The 20851-nt window shown below is 40.8% G+C and overlaps 1 protein-coding gene across 16 annotated transcripts in view; it reads left to right on the top strand.

The window, feature by feature from the left end:
- Positions 1 to 20851, top strand: part of dmd (dystrophin) — a 1983813-nt gene that overhangs the window by 1627272 nt on the left and 335690 nt on the right. For all 16 annotated transcript variants that reach the window (XM_072585000.1, XM_072584994.1, XM_072584999.1 and 13 more), the window contains one exon: positions 3823 to 3977. In XM_072585000.1, the coding sequence (XP_072441101.1) occupies positions 3823 to 3977 (155 nt within the window). The remainder of the gene's footprint in view (positions 1 to 3822; positions 3978 to 20851) is intronic.

The following is a 20851-nucleotide window of genomic DNA, read 5'->3' on the forward strand; positions in this document are numbered from 1 at the left end:
TTTTGGTTCCCTTGCTGTCATCTTGAACTGGGTCGCTGACATAATACTTAACCCTGTATAAGTGACACTGTCTAAATTCAAACAATGGAGCAATGAGAAATAGAGGGCTGTGTTAAAAATACACGTTAGTCTTTGAGGAAGAGACCAAGAGGAAATTATTTCAAGTCTGTCAACAGTTTAAAACTTTTACATTGACACAAAAGCTTTTCTGTAATTTCTACTCTCAGATCAGATTCTATGTTGCTTACATTGCAACAAAAATTGACAAAAACACAGAACTGTCATTTCAAAGAAAACTTTTTTTGATTTCTTTGATTGAAATGTCAATGTTAATTCACTTACTGAAACTTGAATACCGATCATCTAGTTGAAAGCAGGTGGAGGGCTGCCCTTCATATAGTTCCTCACCCCTTCGGCAAAGAGGATCCTGACTTTCACTGCCCTGAGTGGGTGCTGGACTGATGCTGCACGTTGATGTTCCTTGACTTACACTGCTGGGATCCTCTTCGTGAAGGAACCCTTTTACTGAGTCTCGATTGCACCTACGACAAACTTCTTGGCTTTGTGTCTGCGTTGAATGGCATGACAATACAGTAATAATTTGAGCCTGATATCTCCTGCTGAGAAGGCAAAGCACAACCAGGCATGGCAGTGATGCTTTGAGCATACAGGTTGACTCAGAGCAAGTGAGCGTTCCGACAGCGAGCAAAGAGCCCAGAGATGCAGCCTGTTTCAATCTATGAGTTGGGTGTGTGTTCCTAAACACTTAGTATCCTGGTTGCAGCATTACAATGGTAGTTGCTAGTGCAGCATTGAAGTGCACAATTGTTGTGTACCTATTTAGAGAGATAAAAATCACACAACACCAGGGTTATAGTCCAACAGGTTTAATTGGAGGCACTAGCTTTCAGAGCGCTGCTCCCTCATCAGGTGGTTGTGAGAGAGATGACTGGTGACAGTTTAACTGGATGATCACCACACCTCAGGCAACAGACGAGGTTAAGGAGGAGAGTCCTTCATTGTAGCAGTGTTGAAATTGAACCCAAGCTATTGGCATTAATCTGCATTGCAAACCAACTCTCCAGTCAACTGAGTTAGCCGACTCCCATTCTTCAGTGGTGGTGCCATATACACAGTAGCTAATTGCTAAATTGGATGGGAAAGAAGATCTGACAGGGTGTGGTAGCATTGCACTCCAATTAAATCAGGACATGAGCCTGGAGTCAATGAAATGTAGAGTTTGGGCTTGTTGCTGTGGAGGAGGTTTCAGAGGCAGAAAGTGGCAAAAATATTGAGGATTTTAAAATGATAAAGTTTATACCTGACGCAGCTTGGAAAACAGCTGACACATATCAGTTTGAACAAGCACAATCAGTAACTGTGATTTAGTGTGGAATAATTTTGAATAATCTGAAGGTTACAGTGAGTCACAGGCTGAGCCTGTCACATGCACTCAAATGAAATGTTTGCAGTGTTGCCACTTATGGTGCCGTTTTAAGTACAAAGTACCCAGGTGCAGATACTTAAGTATTTGGTATAAAATCAAAAAAAAAGTACAGCATAATAATAAAAAGTAAAAATAAATTAATCAGTTTACAGTCCTTCCACCCTAGTCATTCCCATGCTGGCATCAAGCCTCCAGACCGCACCAGGAGAAGTCTCCAAACCACGCCAACCTACTAAATTCAAGGCCTCACTTCCAATCCACAAATGGCCTTGCCTCCCCACAATGGTCTCCAGCCTGGGACTCACCTCCCCACAATGGCCTCCAGTCCAGGTCTCGCCTCCCCATAATGGCCTCCAGTCTGGGACTCGCCTCCCCACAATGGCCTCCAGACTGGGACTCGCCTCCCCACAATGGCCTCCAGTCTGGGTCTCACCTCCTCACAATGGCCTCCAGTCTGGGACTCGCCTCCCCACGATGGCCTCCAGACTGGGACTCGTCTCACCGTGATAGCCTCCAGCCTTGGACTCGTCTTCCCGTGGTGGCCTCCAGTCTGGGACTCGCCTCCCCACAATGGCCTCCAGTCTAGGACTTGTCTCCCCACGATGGCCTCTAGTCTGGGACTCGCCTCCCCACAATGGCCTCCAGTCTGGGACTCGCCTCCTCACGATGGCCTCCAGTCTGGGACTCGCCTCTCCGCAATGGCCTCCAGTCTGGGTCTCACCTCCCCACAGTGGCCTCCAGTCTGGGACTCATCTCCCCGCGATGGCCTCCAGTCCAGGACTCGCCTCCCTGCACCAACCTCCTGTCCAGGACTCGCCTCCCTGCACCAAACTCCAGTTTGGGACACCCCTCTCCGTGATGGCTTCCAGTCCAGGTCTCGCCTCCCCACAATGGCCTCCAGTCTGAGACTCACCTCCCCACAATGGCCTCCAGTCTGGTGCACGCCTCCCCACGATGGCCTCCAGACTGGGACCCGTCTCCCCGCGATGGCCTACAGTTCGGGACTAACCTTCCTACAATGGCCTCCAGACTGGGACTCACCTCCCTACAATGGCCTCCAGTCTGGGACTAACCTCCCCGCAATGGCCTCCAGTCTGGGACTAACCTCCCGGCGATGGCCTCCAGACTGGGACTCACCTCACTACAATGGCCTCCAGTCTAGGACTTGCCTCCCCACAGTGGCCTCCAGACTGGGACTTGTCTCCCCGCGATGGCCTCCAGTCCGAGACTTGCCTCCCTGCACCAGCCTCCAGTCTGGTACTCCCCTTCCCATGATGGCCTCCAATCCAGGACTAACCTCCCTACAATGGCCTCCAGTTTTGGGACTCCCCTCCCTGCAATGACCTCCAGTTGGGGACTCCCCTCCTCACAACGGCTTCCAATCTGGAACTAACCTCCCCACGATGGCCTCCAGTCCGGGACTCATCTCCCCACGATGGCCTCCAGTCTGGGACTCCCCTCCTCACAACGGTCTCCAGTCCGTGACATGCCTCTCCACAACAGCCTCTGGTCCAGGACTCGCCTCCTCCATTCCCATCCAAGTAAATTTTAAAAATTAAATGTTTAAAGAAAAACACAAGGAAAATTAAGAAAAGAAGTGGATGGAGCCACAGTTCACCACTACGTTGGCTGGAAGGCAAGGAAATAGCCACAATCCTGAGGTGATGCAGACTGTTCGAATCGTAAGATGCATGTGTAACTTACGGGAATACTGTACAAGGGAGTAGATCTTTGTAACCTAAATATGAGGAAAATTTGTTCAGTACACTGTAATAGGTACAATAAAAAGAATTTAAGTTTCAGATTTATAAAAGGGATGCAAAAAAAGATTTTGCATGAAAAGTCAATTGAAATGTTTGTTAGATTTCATATAATGTGAAACTGAACGCTATTCTGATACTTATGTGTACGTTGTAGAGATATTGAAGGTACGGTGAATTGAAAGCCCCGCACCAGAGAGGAATAATTTGTTATTTCAGAGGCTTTTGCTTGTACACTGAAGTATATTAGTCATGGACATTAATCAAAAAGGCAGTGTTGCAAGGATTAGAAAAAGTGCGATTGTTAAGTCTTAACTTGTCTTTTCGACTTGTACAAAATTAGCAATGCAAATGTCTGTCACACAGGTAAAGCTACATCAATTGTAAAGGAGATTAAAAACAATCCTGAATTTAGCAACATAATTCTTACCCATTGTTTTATGCAGCTTGCAAAGGGATTTTCGATTACTCTCAGTTTGAGGAGGAAAATAATTGCACATGTAATTTGCATTTAAAGAATGAGAATAATCCACACTAAATCTTCCCCCTCACTGGTTTTCATTAGGTTTTTCTTCCCTATATAATATCAGTCATTTATTTTAATTTGTTTTTCAGCAATTCATGAAGGAGCTGCGGCAGTGGCAGAGAAATGTAGACGTGGCCAATGAACTTGCACGGAAGCTTTTGCGGGATTACTCAATGGACAATACCAGGAAGGTGGAACTGATGGTAGACAATATTAACGTTTCATGGGCAGCCATTAATAAAAGGTAATTTGCAGTCATATATTTTTCCTTTCCTTGAAATACTTTTTGAAAAAGATATCAAGTTTAACCTTTCCAGGGTTTACAGATTTAATATCAAACAAAGAACTGCAGACGCTGAAGATGTGAAACAAAAAAAGAACTGAACTGTTCTCAAGAACAGTCACTGGATCTGAAACGTTAACTCTGCTTTCTCACCACAGATGCTGCCAGACTTGCTGAGTTTTCCCAGCAATTTCTGTTTTGGTTTCTGATTTCCAGTATCGATACTTTGTTAATTTTTAGTTCAGGACAGAAGGAAAGCTGAATAAGAGACAATAAAAGCGAAGGGTGAGAAAGCAGATGATCTGTGCTGAATGCAATCCATATACTGTAATAATGGGCTGATGAGTATGTGGGAGTGGGTGACTGTGCTCAAAACAACCCATGTCATAATTGGTCTGGGTGTGGGGTGGGGTAAAAAGACATGGAAGGATGGAGGGAGGCTCTAAAGTTATTGGACTCAATGTTTTGTCCTGAAGTCTGCAGGGTCCCAAGTGGAAAATGAGATGTTCTTTTTGTTTACAGATTTAATCCTGCTTCATAGAGACAGAAGTTTCAAAAAGCCTTATGCTCCAGTCCTGACCACTTTCATACACATTATTTAGAAATCAGTGCTTCAGATAACAGCAAGAGGATAACCAATTCAGTTGGGCTCTAAAAGGTTAACAATTTGCATTTAAAATCACTGTAGTTTGAGTGATGTTGCAGAGCATTTGATTTGCTTCTGATGCTGGTGGTCACACAGACAGTTTTAGGGCTAATGTGAATTCTTTAATACTGGCATACAGAATTGAATAGAGAGCTATATGTCTTATGAAAAAAATCCCTTCAGTCTAGGGAGAAAATGGCTACTGGTTTGTAATAATGTTCTAATTTTTTTTAAAAATTGTAACAGGAAAATATATATCCCACTTGATGGCAGAGAAATAATTTCCCTTGCTTATTGATTGGATCATTCATTCAGGTCCTTTTGTGGGTTATTTCAATACAGTTATTAACCTTTTAGAAACACATAGATTAACAATCGTGTTAAAATAGTTTACTTTGCTATTTAATGTGAATGTGCTAACTGAAGCAACACTAGAAAAAATGAAGTCCCTAGGTATGTGGATATTAATTGCTGTCCCAATTGTCTAACAGTTCACTTATTGCAAGTGGAATACAGGGGAGACAGGAAGGAACCTTTCCCCTTGGCGGAAGGATCAATGATCAGCAGGCATTTAAGATAAGGGGCAAGAGGTTTAGAGGTGACGTAAGTAATAAAGAATTATAAAGGAGATGGGAATCTGGAACTCACTGCCTGTAAGAGTGGTGGTGACCGGAACCCTCAGAACATTCAAGAAGTATTTAGATGTGCACTTGTGATGTCAAGGCACATAGTGCTTTGAGCCAAGTGCAAGAAAATGGATTAGAATATTTAGGTGCTTGTTTTTGACTGATGCAGATTCGATGGGCTGAAAGGCCTTTTTTGTGTTCTAAAGCTCTGTGACTCTAGAGTGCAAGGAGCAGCAGCATGCATTTCAAAGGAACTGAGATGGGAAGAAAGTGAGCAGTTGGTCGAAGTTGGGGCAGATCTATAGTATCATACCAACAATTTGTTTTTCATTGTGCCTTCGTTGAAAGAAGAGTTTCTAGAGCAAAACGAGAATGGTTTGATGCACTATTCTAATTATATAAGCATGGCATCCATGCGACAAAATCCCACAAATGTCAACAAGACCCTATCTCTTGCAAAAATGACACCTCTTCCCACCCTATCTCTTGCAAAAATGCCACCCCGTATTCCCAATTTCTCCGCCTCCATGGTATCTGCTCCCAGGAGGACAAGTTCCACCATAGAACACACCAGATGGCCTCCTTCTTTAGAGACCGCAATTTCCCTTCCCACGTGGTTAAAGATGCCCTTCAACGCATCTCGTCTACATCCCGCACCTCCGCCCTCAGACCCCACCCCTCCAACCGTAACAAGGACAGAACGCCCCTGGTGCTCACCTTCCACCCTACAAACCTTCGCATAAACCAAATCATCTGCCGACATTTCCGCCACCTCCAAAAAGACCTCACCACCAGGGATATATTTCCCTCCCTACCACTTTCCGCCTTCCACAAAGACCGTTCCCTCCGTGACTACCTGGTCAGGTCCACACCCCCTACGACCCACCCTCCCATTCTGGTACTTTCCTCTGCCACCGCAGGAACTGTAAAACCTGTGCCCACACCTCCTCCCTCACCTCTATCCAAGGCCCTAAAGGATAAAAGTTTCACCTGCACATCCACTAATATCATTTATTGTATCCGTTGCTCCCGATCTGGCCTCCTCTACATTGGGGAGACTGGGCGCCTCCTAGCAGAGCGCTTTAGGGAACATCTCCGAGACACCCGCACCAATCAACCAAACCGCCCCAACACTTCAACTCCCCCTCCCACTCTGCCAAGGACATGGAGGTCCTGGGCCTCCTTCACCGCCGCTCCCTCACCACCAGACGCCTGGAGGAAGAACGCCTCATCTTCCGCCTCGGAACACTTCAACCCCAGGGCATCAATGTGGACTTCAACAGCTTCCTTATTTCCCCTTCCCCCACCTCATTCTAGTTTCAAACTTCCAGTTCAGCACTGTCCCCTTGACTTGTCCGGACTTGTCCAACCTGCCTCGCTCCTTTTCCACCTATCCACTCCACCCTCCCCTCCCTGACCTATCACCTTCATCTCCTCCCCCACTCACCCATTGTACTTTATGCTACTCTCTCCCCACACCCACCCTCCTCTAGCTTATCTCTCCACGCTTCAGGCTCACTGCCTTTTTTCCTGATGAAGGGCTTTTGCCCGAAACGTCAATTTCGCTGCTCGTTGGATGCTGCCTGAACTGCTGTGCTCTTCCAGCACCACTAATCCAGAAGATAGATAATCAGATGAGCCAATTTTGTGGTGGTGTTTGAGGGAGCAATGGGTGACATGAATGCCTTTGCTGGTCTCTTGGACCCCTGAAAGACCATGATATGTCACCTCCATAGTCATCTCCACCTTCCATGTCTCCAAGACCACTACTGTCAGTGTGGGTCCCTCTTTCAGAAAAAGAAGGCTGCCTTTAACACATGATATATGCAGAGCTGTAGTGTTGAGCTGAAGACCCAAAGGCAGATGACTCATTAGGATAAACTGAGTAGATTAATTTTGTATCTAGCCCATCTTGGTCAGAACAGGCAGTGGCACACCACAAAACATAAGTCTTTTTTTTACCAAAAATGGTAACAAATGAATTTCATGCTCATTGATCCTTACATTAAAACTTAAATCATATGTATTTTCGTCACACCCAATTTGTATTTTTTTTAATGTTAATTTGCATCTTCAAGGAAAAAGAATGGTTCCTCTAATATTGGCCCTGAAATTGGTTGTGCTTTCTTCCTACCTCCAGTTACATTGCCAGCTTCTTGAATGCCAATCCCATATTTTCCCTGACTTTAATTTTTTTTTATGATGGACTTGGCTTCAGCTGCAGTGTAGGCTCAGCACAGGGAGGAAATAAGCTAGCGGTAGAGAAAGAGCTTTTGTTCAATTGTAGCAGCAACTATTTCTTAAGGCTGAAAAGAATTTCAGCACAAGGTCATACAGATTCCCAATACAACAACTAGTGTAACCATGGTGGATTTATGCAGTTTTTGATGGAAGTAACAAAAAATTAACTTTATTCTCAATGGTGCAATTATGCTATTGATAGCTACAACCTGGATACGTGTTCAGATTTGATAACAATTATTCATTTTGCTTTTTTTTTTCACAAACTTAAAGCTACCTTGCTTCACAAATAGTTTGCACTAATGCCCAGCTAAGTTGGCGGGCTTCCCTGGTATTTCAATACCTCATTACCCTCTTGAGCTGCCACAAGAACTCTGGACATTATGGAGTGACATTTCTCAAATGTCTCAAGACATTTTCTGTGATTTATTTTTGCCATCCACATTTTTGGTAAACAGATTCCTCAGCCAGTTTGGCAATAGCTCATCACAGATCTGTCACACCCCTGTTGCTAGGTTTTTATTTTGTGGTCTCGAATTGCTTCAAATTAGCTATTTGCTGCTATGATACTAACAACGCATTTAAAGCTTGTTGCTACCGGGTCTTTTATTTTTCAACCAGCTGACAGTTCAGAACTCCAAAGAAATGCACATACCACAGCTCAACAGGGTTAACACTGTATGAGAACAGCAAGGCAGTTTAAATGTTCTTAGATCAAATAAGTTAGTATTCATTATAAATCATTAGGGGCTTCTTTAATGACTGCTGCTATCCCAATACGTTTTTTCCTTTTCCAGTTCTTTTTCCTTTTCTCCTGACATTACTGGGCATAGTTCCACTTGCTCTTGTTGCTGCTGGTACAAAAATTATAGATGTGATGTCTTGTGCTCTCCATACCCTTTATCCATTATTTTTAAAAAGCTCAATAAATCCCCTGGGGCAGTAAAAACACAGGGAAAAAAACAAGTCAATTTGAAGGAGAACTTCTAAATGTGTCCTGAAAATGCTAGAAAAATGAGGCAAGTCGGGCAGCATCAATGGAGATGAACAAAGTTAATGTTTCAGCTGTATGACCTTTTATTAGACGGATATCAATCCCAACATGTTATTCATCAGAGAACCCTGTCTCCCCAAGACTTCTTAATCTATCCCAGCTTTGACTTGTGGAAACCTAGCCACCCTAACTATGCACATTTGGAAAATGCTTTGTTTTGACTGCAGGTTGCAGTTTTGCCAATGATCACCAACATCTGAAAGATGTAGGATTCTGGAATTTATTTTGGACATTGGATATCATTTTTATAAGCAGCCTGGGCTTTATAGAGCAGTGGTGCCACTGGGAATTTCATAATATTTTGCCTGTTTGGAGCAAAAGAATGAGGAAGAGAAAGAAAGAAACACAAATTCTGCTTGTATTTCTGCCAAATGTTGGAGATTATCTCCTGAAATTTATCATTACTCACTCAACTATATGTACAAGCATGGTCAAACATCCTTGCACTTCACTGTGGGTAGCAGCAGCTCCTCATGAGTTACTTGTGACATCTATTTCAAGATAACCAACAGACAAGCCCCAGTGGAAACCTATTGTAGTAAAGGAAGTGGCAGCCATTTTGAATATGGGTTGAAAGGGTTTATGTTAAGAATACCATAAGCACTGCCCACAATGATCGTGTCACATGGACTTGCGGGCAGAACAGCTTAGGATCTTGGAGGATGAAAACTTGACCCTCTCAGAGTGTTATAATAATGTGATTATCAATATGAACTGTAATTAGTCATTAACGTGCAATAAGCTACTCATTATTCAATACAAGCCCCTCTTCTGTTTGGACCATTGAGATATCTTCTACTGCCACACTAGGTGAAGTAGGCCCTAGAGATCTCTATTCCTGAAGAGGGTAGTGTGACAGCAAACCCACTATACAGAAATATCAACATACTGAATGGTTGCACTTATGAAATGGTGAGCAGCAGTGTGCATTTTGTTTATCTGCCTCATACAATATGCTGGAAGTGGTGGAGGTCTGGAACCTTTTCAGCATCTTCACCCCCCTCAGCTTTAAGTTCCTTGCTCTTGCGGACAGTCAGGAGCAGGGGAGAGCTGAAGATTTAGGAAGAAACTATCATGCTAAGATTATACAAGGAAGCAACTACTGTCAATGCTAATAGCATTGCAGATGTGGTAAAAGATGTACTGGCAGCAGGAAAGTTAAGAGCTCGATGAAGAAAGGGAATTAATCACTCCAAAGGAGATACAGACTGCATCACATGGCGGTGATCTGTGGGGTCAGCTCTGAGTTGGTGTTCAGCTGAAGAGGGAATGGACATCTGAAGCTCCAACAACAAAGTTAAAATGCCTGGTGGGCAAGGAAAGTATTTTAAAATGTGCAGTCTGTGAAAGCAAAACGTAAAGGATGTATTTACAGCTCAGATCAACATCACCGCTGTAGCGAATGAGCATCACAATGGACAACTCCAGCGAGAGAAGCCAGTTTATACTGAAGTCACAGATCCAGAGATAACACAAAATCAGAATTAAAGTAATTAAGTGCCAGTTTAGAAACTCAAGTAGTTTTGGTCTAATTGAAGAATTAAATTTCAAAGTTTTATTCAGGTTGCTGAAAAAGTAGGAGATCCTTCATTGAATTATTTCAAATGTGTAAATTTATTTAATCCACAGGGAGTGGGATAGCACTGTCAAAAGAAATGGGGAAAATTATTCAGCTGTAAAAAGAGGGAATCATCCAGAAATGAAAACTGTTAAAGAAGTTGGATTCATTCAATAAGATTGTAAGGATTGGAAATCACTTGTTAAGTCCACAAACAGTGAGATTATCCACTGGAACTGTAGAAAAGGTGGAAACATCCATTTCTGCCACTGAAGTGGGAAACTTCAATTTAGCTACGATAGGTAGATATCCTCCATTTTGGCTACAAAATGTGGGAAAATCCTTCAGTACAATAGCATAGAGCATCAGCAATGCTACTGTTGCAAAATTGAAATATTTAAGCAAGGTAAAGAATCATTTTAAGATGATATGACTAGGAACATGTCAAGGAAGATTTAATTTCAGTGATGGACCAAATAGATTGCAGAAATTGGATAATGTGGTGAAAACAATTCTCAAGATGCAGACTAGGATTCAAATCAGAAGCTGAACAAGTAAGTGCAATTCTGCATACAATTGGGAAAAAAGCTTATGATGTTATAGCTCACCAAGATGTAAACAAAGAAAAATGTACTAAATGCCTTTGACAATTACTTTAACCTCTGAGATAATAGAATTCTTGAAAGAACAAGATTTAATATGAGTTCAACATCCAAATGAATCCATGAATGATTGGCCTAGGGCAGGAATGAGGCCCAGTGTAGGTCGTCATGTATTTTTGGCAGTGAAGACTCAATGGGCTGAAGGGTCTCTTTATGATTCTATGAAATGCAACAATTGTTGACGTGAAGTCAGAGTATATAAGAGACATAGTTATTGACAGAATTATTAATGACATTCCTCATGAAGTGCTTATGCTCAAAACGTCAACTCTCCTGCTCCTCAGATGCTGCCTGATCTGCTGTGTTTTTCCAACAATGTTTATTAATGAGTCTGTCAAACCTAGATGCTGTCCAAAAAAGACCTGACTCTGGAGAACACCGTTAAGACAGTGATGAAGCAGGTATCCAAAATCAACACAGACTAAACGAAAGGTGAGAGGATCAACCTTGGTACATGAAATCAGAAGAGTCCATTCAATTCTTCAACTTCAAATCCACAAAAATACATGAAAAACAAGAATTGTGATTGAGAAAGACACCAGATAGTTTACTAAATGTCTTTATCAATGCTGTGAGAAAATAAGCTTCACAGACACAGACAGTGCCCAGGTATTAAAATAAAAGGTTTTCTCTGTCACACTGAGGTAAGTTTTCAGAAAATTTGTCAAATTAGTGCACAGTCATAAAAAACATTAATGAAATTAATGAGAAATTAATGAGATGAAACAGGTAACATCCGGAGGAAACCTCAAGTGTTCTCGGGTAAATAGCTGATACAGAACATTTTTACAGACATTTTGGCACTCTGATATTTGTATAAATGATTACCTCAAAAAATTCAAGTTGGACACTGGACTAAGTGTTGTATTCAGATAGAGAACCATGGTTGCGAAAACAATGTTAGTACTGACAACATGGCAAGTGCAGATTCCAGGATGCATATCACTGAAGGTTAAAGGAATGCTACAAGCAACTCTGATACAGGAACCACCAAATATCAGAAAAACTAGATATCCATCATAACCAAGAATTATCACACTTGAGTAGGAATGCTTGTCTTGACCCCAGATATCTTCAATTGTTGGAAGGAGTTAGGTTTGTTTATGTCAAGGAACAATTCATGAAAGGACAACCAATGGAGGATTTTGTAGGCCTCCATAGAGTCTTGGCTGAGCCTAAGCAGAAAGTAAAATCCATTGAGCTTTGCTTTGTGCACATAGGAAATTTGTTTCATGCTGTTTGAGAACTTATGACTCTATGACTATGTCACTCAGACCCGAATGTTTGGGTAAATGTACTTATGATTTTAAAGGAGCCAATTTAACTAGGTTTCCTTGAATTTAAAAAAAATATTGTTATTTATTATTATTACTTTAAATTTACTAATGACTAAATATAACAAGATACAGGACAGAAATTTACACCGACTACGAGCAAAATGTGAATCTAAAAGGATAATCGTTTAAAATGTATGGATCAATCTCTGAATTGTTCACAAAAGCAAATAGTTTAACATTGCAGCCATCATAGTGCAGTGTTGACTGCTCCTGTTGACTCTGGTAGCTGACAGTCTTTTTTTGGTTTTTGGTTTTGTAAGCTTCAATATGATCAAGACATGCAGAAAAAAATCTGAAGGGAATAATGGGCTGAATTTCAAGTCTCTGTGTCAGGCAAGATACTTGTAGCAATGACCCTGAATGTTACTGTACTGTATTTGCTTCATCAAATGCCATATATTGTTGTTTGTGAAGGGTGTGATAATCCCAGACAACTATATCTACTGTATGAATTTGCAGCTTTGGAATGTTTGGCTCTGAGTTGCTGAGCTAGAGTCAAAGCTGCAAATATTCTGGGACATCAGAGAGGATAACGCTTTGTCACCTGAAGCAGTTACCTTCCTTAATAAGTAGAACTCTCAGAGTTGGTCATTTTGTGTTGCATTGAAAATCTTGCCATGTCTATGAAGGGTTCTGTGCAATTACCTACTAATTCCATAACATTATCAGTTTCACTTCCATCTCACTCTGCTTGTCATTTACCTAAATTATTACATTGTTCTACTACCTCAGTGTTTCTCAAGATTTTGCAATGTTCTGTCACCTGATTTCTGAAACTCGCTTTGCCTGACACCTACTTTTCTTTTAATTGAACCATGGCCTTAGTTATACGAACGTAGAAAGTAGAAGAAGGAACAAGTCATTTGACACTTTGATTCTGCCCCCACAATTAAGATGATAGCTGATTTACTTATAACCTTAAATCAACTTGCTTAACTATCTTTTAGCTCCTTAATCGATTAAGAATCTGTCTGACTTAGCTTGAAAACATATTCCATTACCCTGCCTCCACTGCTTTCCAGAAGAAGTGGAAGCAAAGCAAAGGACTCTGGAACCCTGACCATTGTGATACTATGTACTTGCAGATTGATTGACAACTATTCAAGTCTCTCCCTTGGGACATTGAGTGGGTTACATGAGCATTCCTCCTTTCACCTGCTTACCGATAAGATCTGCCCCATTGTATAGTGTAAACTGGAGGCCTCCCCCAAGTCCAGTGCACCACCCAATTCACACTAATTGCTTTGTCCACTGCTTCCATCACCCTATCATGAATGCAAGACATTCTATTCCATCACAGAATACCTGGTCTATGTCTCATCCTGGGTTATTATTATAACATTGCCTCCTTGCATATCAAGACTGTTCACTGTACATTCGTGTTATAATGCATTGTGAGATAATAATTTTCATACATTAAATAAGAGTTACATTAAAGTCCATAATTCCATGAAGAAAACCTTGAATGAAGTATTCCAATGCCAGAGTGTGAGGTAATATCATGTTGGATACTTCTACATGCAAAGTCGAGTGGAAGTTGGGAACTCGCTTCCTCAAACAGTGGTTGATGATAGTTCAGTTGCTAAATTTAAATGTGAGATAGTCAACTTTTTATTAAGTAAGAGTATTCAGGGATATGGGCCCATGGTAGACATATGGAATTAGGCCACAGGTCGGCCATGATCATCTTGAAGGACGGAGCAGACTTGAGGGACTGATTAGCCTACTCCTATTCTGAAGTTCCTATACATGAAGAACTGCTAGATGAGTGGTGGGGGTGGGGTCTTTAAGTCAATAAGGTCCCATCAACGTGCTGAAGACATTGCTGGAGAACAATATTCATCAGCCACCAAGAGTTATCCATCAAGATATGATTAATATGCACTTCAACAGCATGGCCATATTTTGTCTGTCATCATACGAATCATTGTAACTACATACCCTCCATACTCCAAGCAACCCCTATCCCACAATTGCAAAATCATTCATCTGAATTTAATTTGCAGCCAGCAATGTAACTTTGGAAGACTGAACCAAAAGATATGCAGCAAAAGCATTACAGGGAAAGAGAAGCCAAGAAACAAAGAGTTTTACAGTATGTGAAGCAATCCAATACTAAATAACAGCCTCACTCTCTCCCAAAGACCTTTAGCTTCTCCTGTTTAAAATATTTGTACATTTTTGCCTAATGCAGTGGGCTCTGTCTCAACCACTCAGTGCAGTAAAGAGCTATATGTCTCAATAGTCTATTGCATTAACAAATTTCTCATGATGTCTCCATTTTTACTGTCATTTTAAAATTAATGAACCCACAGCACTGAATCGCCAGTCGGAGGAATCCTTGTTCACTCCTTCAAAAATCTCTTCTAACTAGAGTGAGGTACCTGTTTAAATTGTGCCCTGCTCTCAATTGTATGATCCACCAATATTCTCACTCCCTGATGCCATTGCATTAAAAGATATAGAATATAAAAGTAGGCAAGTTTTGCAAAGACTGTACAAGGCACAAGTCAGACTACAGCTGAAATACTGTGAACAGTTTTGGGCCCTTATCTGAGGAAAGATATTCTGGAATTGAAGGCAATTCAGAGAAGGTTCACTCGGCTGATACCAGTTATGGAAAGGCTGTGCTATGAGGAGAGCTTGAATAAATTGGGCCTGATCATGATTCCTCCATGTTCCCCTCCCCCAAGAACTGGGAAAATTGTCAGTTCTAGGTCCTAATTGTACCAGTCAATCATCTGCATTCATGTCTGCATGTGGAAAGTTTCTGAACAATTTAATTCAAATGGGTCTTAATTTCAGAGTGCTGCCTCATCCTGCGATATACAGACAGGTGATAGTCGGAAAATACAAGAACGAGAGCTGATTTTATTAAAACATCCAAATTCTGAAAGGGCTCGACAGGGCAGGTATGGAAAGGTTGCTTCCCCTTTTGGGAAAATCGAGGGGTAGAGGACATAATCTCAGAATATGTTGTCAGACACAGATGAAGATTAATTTCTTCTCACAGAGAACACTAAATCTGTGGAATTCTTTATTGCACAGGCTGTTGAGACTAGGTCAGTGAGCACCTTAAAGACTAAGATGGACAGATGTTTTATTAGTCAGGATATCAAGGATTATGAGGAAAAGGCAAGAAAACAGAATTGAAGATTATCAGATCAGCCATAATCTCATTGAATGGCAGAGCAGAATCAGTGGACTGAATCACCTCCTTTGGCTTCTACGCCTTTTGATGTTATCGTATTCGCTTGGTATCTCTCTGACATCTTTGGGAATCTGTCAGGAAACAATTCAATGCCCTTTTAAATATTGCAAGCTTTTAAAGTCTACAGTAAACCATGATTTCCCCATGCTCCCCTCCCCCAAGAGCTGGGAAAATTGTCAGTTCTAGGTCCTATTTGGATTAGGCAATCATCTGCATTAATGTCTGCATGTGGAACTATTTAAATCAACTGGGTCTTAATTTCAGAGTGCCTGCTTCATCCTGCAATATACAGAGAGGTGATAGTTACTGTATCTCCCAGCACCTCATATGTTAGGTAACTAATTTTAATTAAAATTTTAAAACTTGGTCATAAATATTGAATGCAAATGTAATTTTGTTTTAATCTTTCACAGCATGTCACAGTGCTGGCTGGGCCAGCATATATTGCCTTTTCCTAATTGCACTGCTGAAAATGGTAGTGAACCACCTTCTTGAGCCACAAATATCCATTTGGTATGAATACACCCACAGTGTTGTTCGGAAGGGATTTCCACAGTTTTGACACAGCAGCTGTGAAGGTTGTGATGATTGTTACATCTCCCGCCCTTGTCCTTCCAGGTGATACAAACTGTTTGCAGGTCTGGAAGGTACTAAAGCAGTACCGTTACTGAGGTGCATTTTGTAGACAGTGCATTTTGTATAGACTGTGCTGCTACCACTGTACTTCAGTGATAGAGGGAGTGAATACTGAAGGTGGTGTATGAATTGCCAATCAAGCAGGTTGTTTTGTCCTGGTCAGTGTCAAGCTTCTTGAGTATTGTTGGAGCTGTACTTATCCAGGCAAGAGGAGAGTATTCCATTTTGCCTTGTGCTTTGCTGATACTGGACAGATTTGAGGGAACCAGATGAGTTATTTGCTACAGAATTAACTGCCCCTGACCTTGTTACCTCTGATTTGATTACTGTGACAACAGAAATAACTTGTTTGAGTGACCTTTTAAGGTCACCAAAGTGAAACTCTTTTTGAGAGAAGTTTGCTCTCAGTTGAGGAAACAACTTCATAGAATAATTAAAAATTGCAAATGATAATATCCCAGACACCCAAATGAGCACAGCATAGCAAAATACTTGTAGAAAAACTTAGTCCTTATATCATTAGATTTGTGATACAATCTTTATGTTGACTTATTCTACTTGATAGAGAACATTTTCCACTGACCTTTAACAAAGAGCAATGGAATAAACAATTAGAATATGAATGAATACATAAACTTCAAACTCAATAGATCAACATTGATAAAAGTACTAAATAAAAATCAAATGAACTGCTGATGCTGTAAATTAGAAGCAAAAACTAGAAATTGCAGGTCTGGCAGCATCTGCAGAGAGAAGTCAGAGTTAACATTTGTGGTTGGGTGACCTTTCCCCAGTTCTGAGGAAGGGTCGTTCAACCTGAAACGTTAGCTCTGATTTCTCTTCCTTGGTAACAGTACTACTAAAAAGACTATTGGTAAAATAAAAATCATGTGGTTTGAGAACCATGCTGCAGAAAGCAAAATTGGAAGATGCATTCTTTTTCACAGCTGGTGAACCGGGACTCATGCCTTTGATTTTAACATATGTGGGAGGTGACGGAAAACTAAGCAGTTTTTATGCATCAGGTGTGTCAAGGAATGACTGCCAGAATTTACACAGGAGTTGACAAAGAAGGTAGTCCGTGTGGAGTGAACTGTGAGAAGGGTCTTCTTGATCTCTGTTCATTACACCCACAGTGAGCTTACTTGGATCAGAGAGATGTTTAAGCTCATTGAACTTGGATCATTTAGATCAAAGCAATCTTCATATTTAGTTCAGCAATAAATTCACTGCATACCAATTTTTGAAAGAGAAAGCTTGCCTCAGATGAAAAAGTTCAGAAGAATTGTGAGCTACAATTTAATACAGAAAAGGGTTTTACATTTGGGTGTTTAGCTATTGCAACTGTAGTCAAAAAGACAGACCATGTTTGACTATGTACATGATTATAATAAAAATATCACAGATGAGTTCTGGAGCAGCAATTACATTGTTTAACAGCTATTTCTTACCCCTAAGACTTCTAAAATTACAATTTTATATATGTGTGTGGAGACTCAAAAATTAATCAAAAATATCTCTCTACAATTTTGGGGCCAGACTTCTAAGTTGAACAGTGGTGAATGCTTCAAGTGCAGCTTATCGTCTAAACTTCAATATAATGCAAGGAAGACAAAACTGTGTCTCCCCCTTGCAACCTTCTGCCTTGCCATGACACCAGAGGACCTAGATACATGCCTTAAGGGCAGCAACAAGCACCATAGAGATAAGCAATTTGGATGAGAAAATAGGAGGCATTGTTAATAAGTTTGTGGATGACACCAAAATTGATAGTATAGTCGACAGTGAAAGATGGTTATCTAAGAGTACAAAGAGATCTGGATCAAATGGCCAATGGACTGAGGAGTGGCAAATGGAGTTTAATTTGGATAAATGAGAGGTATGGCATTTTGGTAAAATGAAAAGGGGCAGGACTTATGCAGTTAATGGTCGGGCCCTGGGTTCAGTTCACAGATAGACATGGTGGTTAAGAAGATGTTTAGCACACTAGCCTTCATTAATTAGACCATTGAGTACAGGAGTTGGGAGTTCATGTTCCAGTTTTACAGGTCATTAGTGAGGCCATGTTTGGAGTACTGTATGTATTTATGGTCACCCTGCTATAGGAAGAATATTATTAAATTGGAGAGGCTTCAGAAAAGATTTACCAGGATGTTGTTGGAATTGGAGGATTCGAGTTATAAGAAGAAGCTGGGTAGGTTGGGACTTTTTCTTTGGAGCATAGAAGGTTGAGGGGTGACCTTATAGAGCTTTTAAAAATCACGAGAGGCATAGATAAGATGAATAACAAAGATCTTTTTCCTGAGGGTGGGGGAGTTCAGAACTAGGGGGCATATTTTTAACATGAGAGAAGAAAGATTTAAATGGGACCTAAGGAGAAAATTTTTCACACAGAGGGTGGTTTGTAAGTGGAATGAACTGCCAGAGGAAGTGGTACAGTTATAAACATTTGAAAGAGATTTGGACGGGTTCATGAATAGGAAAGGGTTAGAGGGCAAGCACAGGCAAATGGGACTAGTTTAGTTTGGGAAACTTGGTCAGCACAGACGAGTTGGACTAAAGGGTCTGTTTCCATGCTGTATTACTCTATGACTCTATGGTGCATTGGAAATTCAAATTAACAGTTTCCCAGGAGCTACAACAGGTTTTAATACTTCTAATCTTTCCTAGGCAATTATTCAGGTCAGTAACTTAGAGCCCTCTCAAGTCAACCCTTAACATAGAATTGGGGATCCCATTGGATAGTTTTAGATATTGGGAATTTGCGCACTGGAAGTTTCAACTTCCCTTAGAGTTCTAGCAGACTCAGCTGCATGATCTCAATGCATAACTCCATTCAATGTTGCTACAACAACTGTCTTCCTGTAGAGGCTACATTGCTGTGATGTCTTAACTATCCTGCACATGCACCATACCAACCTAACATGTTTGAGGACTTAACATTTGGCTTTTTATCTCCAAAAGAAGAAAAAAAAACCATCAGGTCGATGTACACTTTGTCTTCTCCAAACTTATGATGTCAGTGAATTGCTCAAGCAGCAGCTTTCGCATCTTATTTTTGTCTCATATGTTAAGAAGGCTTTTGTATCCTCTCATTTGTGTACAAATAGATTTACCTACTAACAATTACAGAAAGACATGTAGAAAGCAAAGAGGGGGCAGGGAGTTGTGGAAATAGAGTTTAATATATGAATTTCCACTGGATGTAACCGCTTATCAAATGTTTAGGATAACCCACAGGTGTTTTGAACCACAGGCACCGGGGGAAACTTCACAGATGCATAAGTAGCTGTTGAAATATATTTTTCATTTTGTGAATATATCTTTACTGTAGCTTTCAGTGCAGTTTTCTTTGTAGGTCTTTTATATTGAGATTTATTTTTCATGAAGTCCTGTTGTTCATGAAAATGTTTGGCAGCAACCTCTGATCATTTGTTGAGGTGAGTTTACTTTTAAAGAAATGTAATTTCTTGGGCGGCTGTTAAAAATGAAAGACAACATGCAAGGGAGTCTGACAAGAAGCAGGTTATCTTTTTTTTAAAAAGTGACAAAACTGCTTGTCAGTGGCAGATATCAATGATTTCATCCTGCTGCAGATTAGCCCGATAAAGCTTTCTCCACTGAGGCTACGTTATAACACACATGAATTAGTGATATAGTGAGATCATGACATTGATTCGTATCGAGTCATAGGGTCACAGCACGGAACAGACACTTGCCAACCAGTCCATACTGACCATAATCCCAAATTAAACACCTGATTGCTCCTGTCCCATATCCTCCAAACCGTTCCTATTCATGTATCTATACAAATATCTTTTAAACATTGAATTGTGCCCATATCCACCACTTCCTCAGGCAATTCATTCCACATGCGAACTACTGTCTGTGAAAAAAAAATTTGCCTTTCATGTCTTTTTTAAATCTGTCTCCTCACATCTTGTAATCTCCTGTCCTGGGGAAAAGACACCTACCATTAACCCTCATGATTTTATAAACCTCAATAAGGTCACCTCTCAACCTCCTACACCCCAGTGAAAAAAGTCCCAGCCTATCAAGTCTTTCTTTATAACTGAAAATGTCCATGCTGGCAACATCCAGGTAAATCTTTTTTCAACCCTCTCCAGCTTAATAGTATCTTTCCTATAACTGGGCAATTCGAACTGGATGCAGTATTCCAGAAGAGGCCTCACCAATGTCCCCTACAACTTCAACATGATTTCCCAAATGTTATACTCAGTCTCAGTATGCACTGCATATCAAGAACTGTATTGGCCTTATGTGTTTCAAATGGGTGAATATTGCATTTGGTTGGTATAATGAAAAGGAAGACAAGTCTTATATTTATCTGGTATCTTCCATGATCTCAGGATGAGTTAGTGATTGACAGTTAATTTAAAGTTTTGGGTTCACTTTAACTTTAATTATAAAACATATACTGTTAAAAATCACACAACACCAGGTTATAGTCCAACAGGTTTAATTGGAAGCACTAGCTTTCGGAGCGCCACACCTGTTGGACTATAACCTGGTGTTGTGTGATTTTTAACTTTGTACACCCCAGTCCAACACCGGCATCTCCAAATCAAAACGTATACTAAATTTGACCTTTCTCTGCACTTTCTCTGTCGCTGTAACATTATGTTCTGCATTCTGATGTACTTATATAAGATATGATTTGTCTGGATAGCTTGCAAAACAATACTTTTCACTGTATCTTGGTACATATGACAATAATAAATCCAATCAAATCAAGTCAAATATATCAGTTGTAATTATAGACTGAGATTCAGAGAGCCAATCTAAAAGTTTACTAGCCCTAATTAGTTACCAGACCAATTCCAGGTTTACATTTTTTTTGCAT

This window comes from Chiloscyllium punctatum, chromosome 15 (genome assembly GCF_047496795.1).
Source record: "Chiloscyllium punctatum isolate Juve2018m chromosome 15, sChiPun1.3, whole genome shotgun sequence".
In the NCBI taxonomy this organism is placed as follows: Eukaryota; Metazoa; Chordata; class Chondrichthyes; order Orectolobiformes; family Hemiscylliidae; genus Chiloscyllium; species Chiloscyllium punctatum.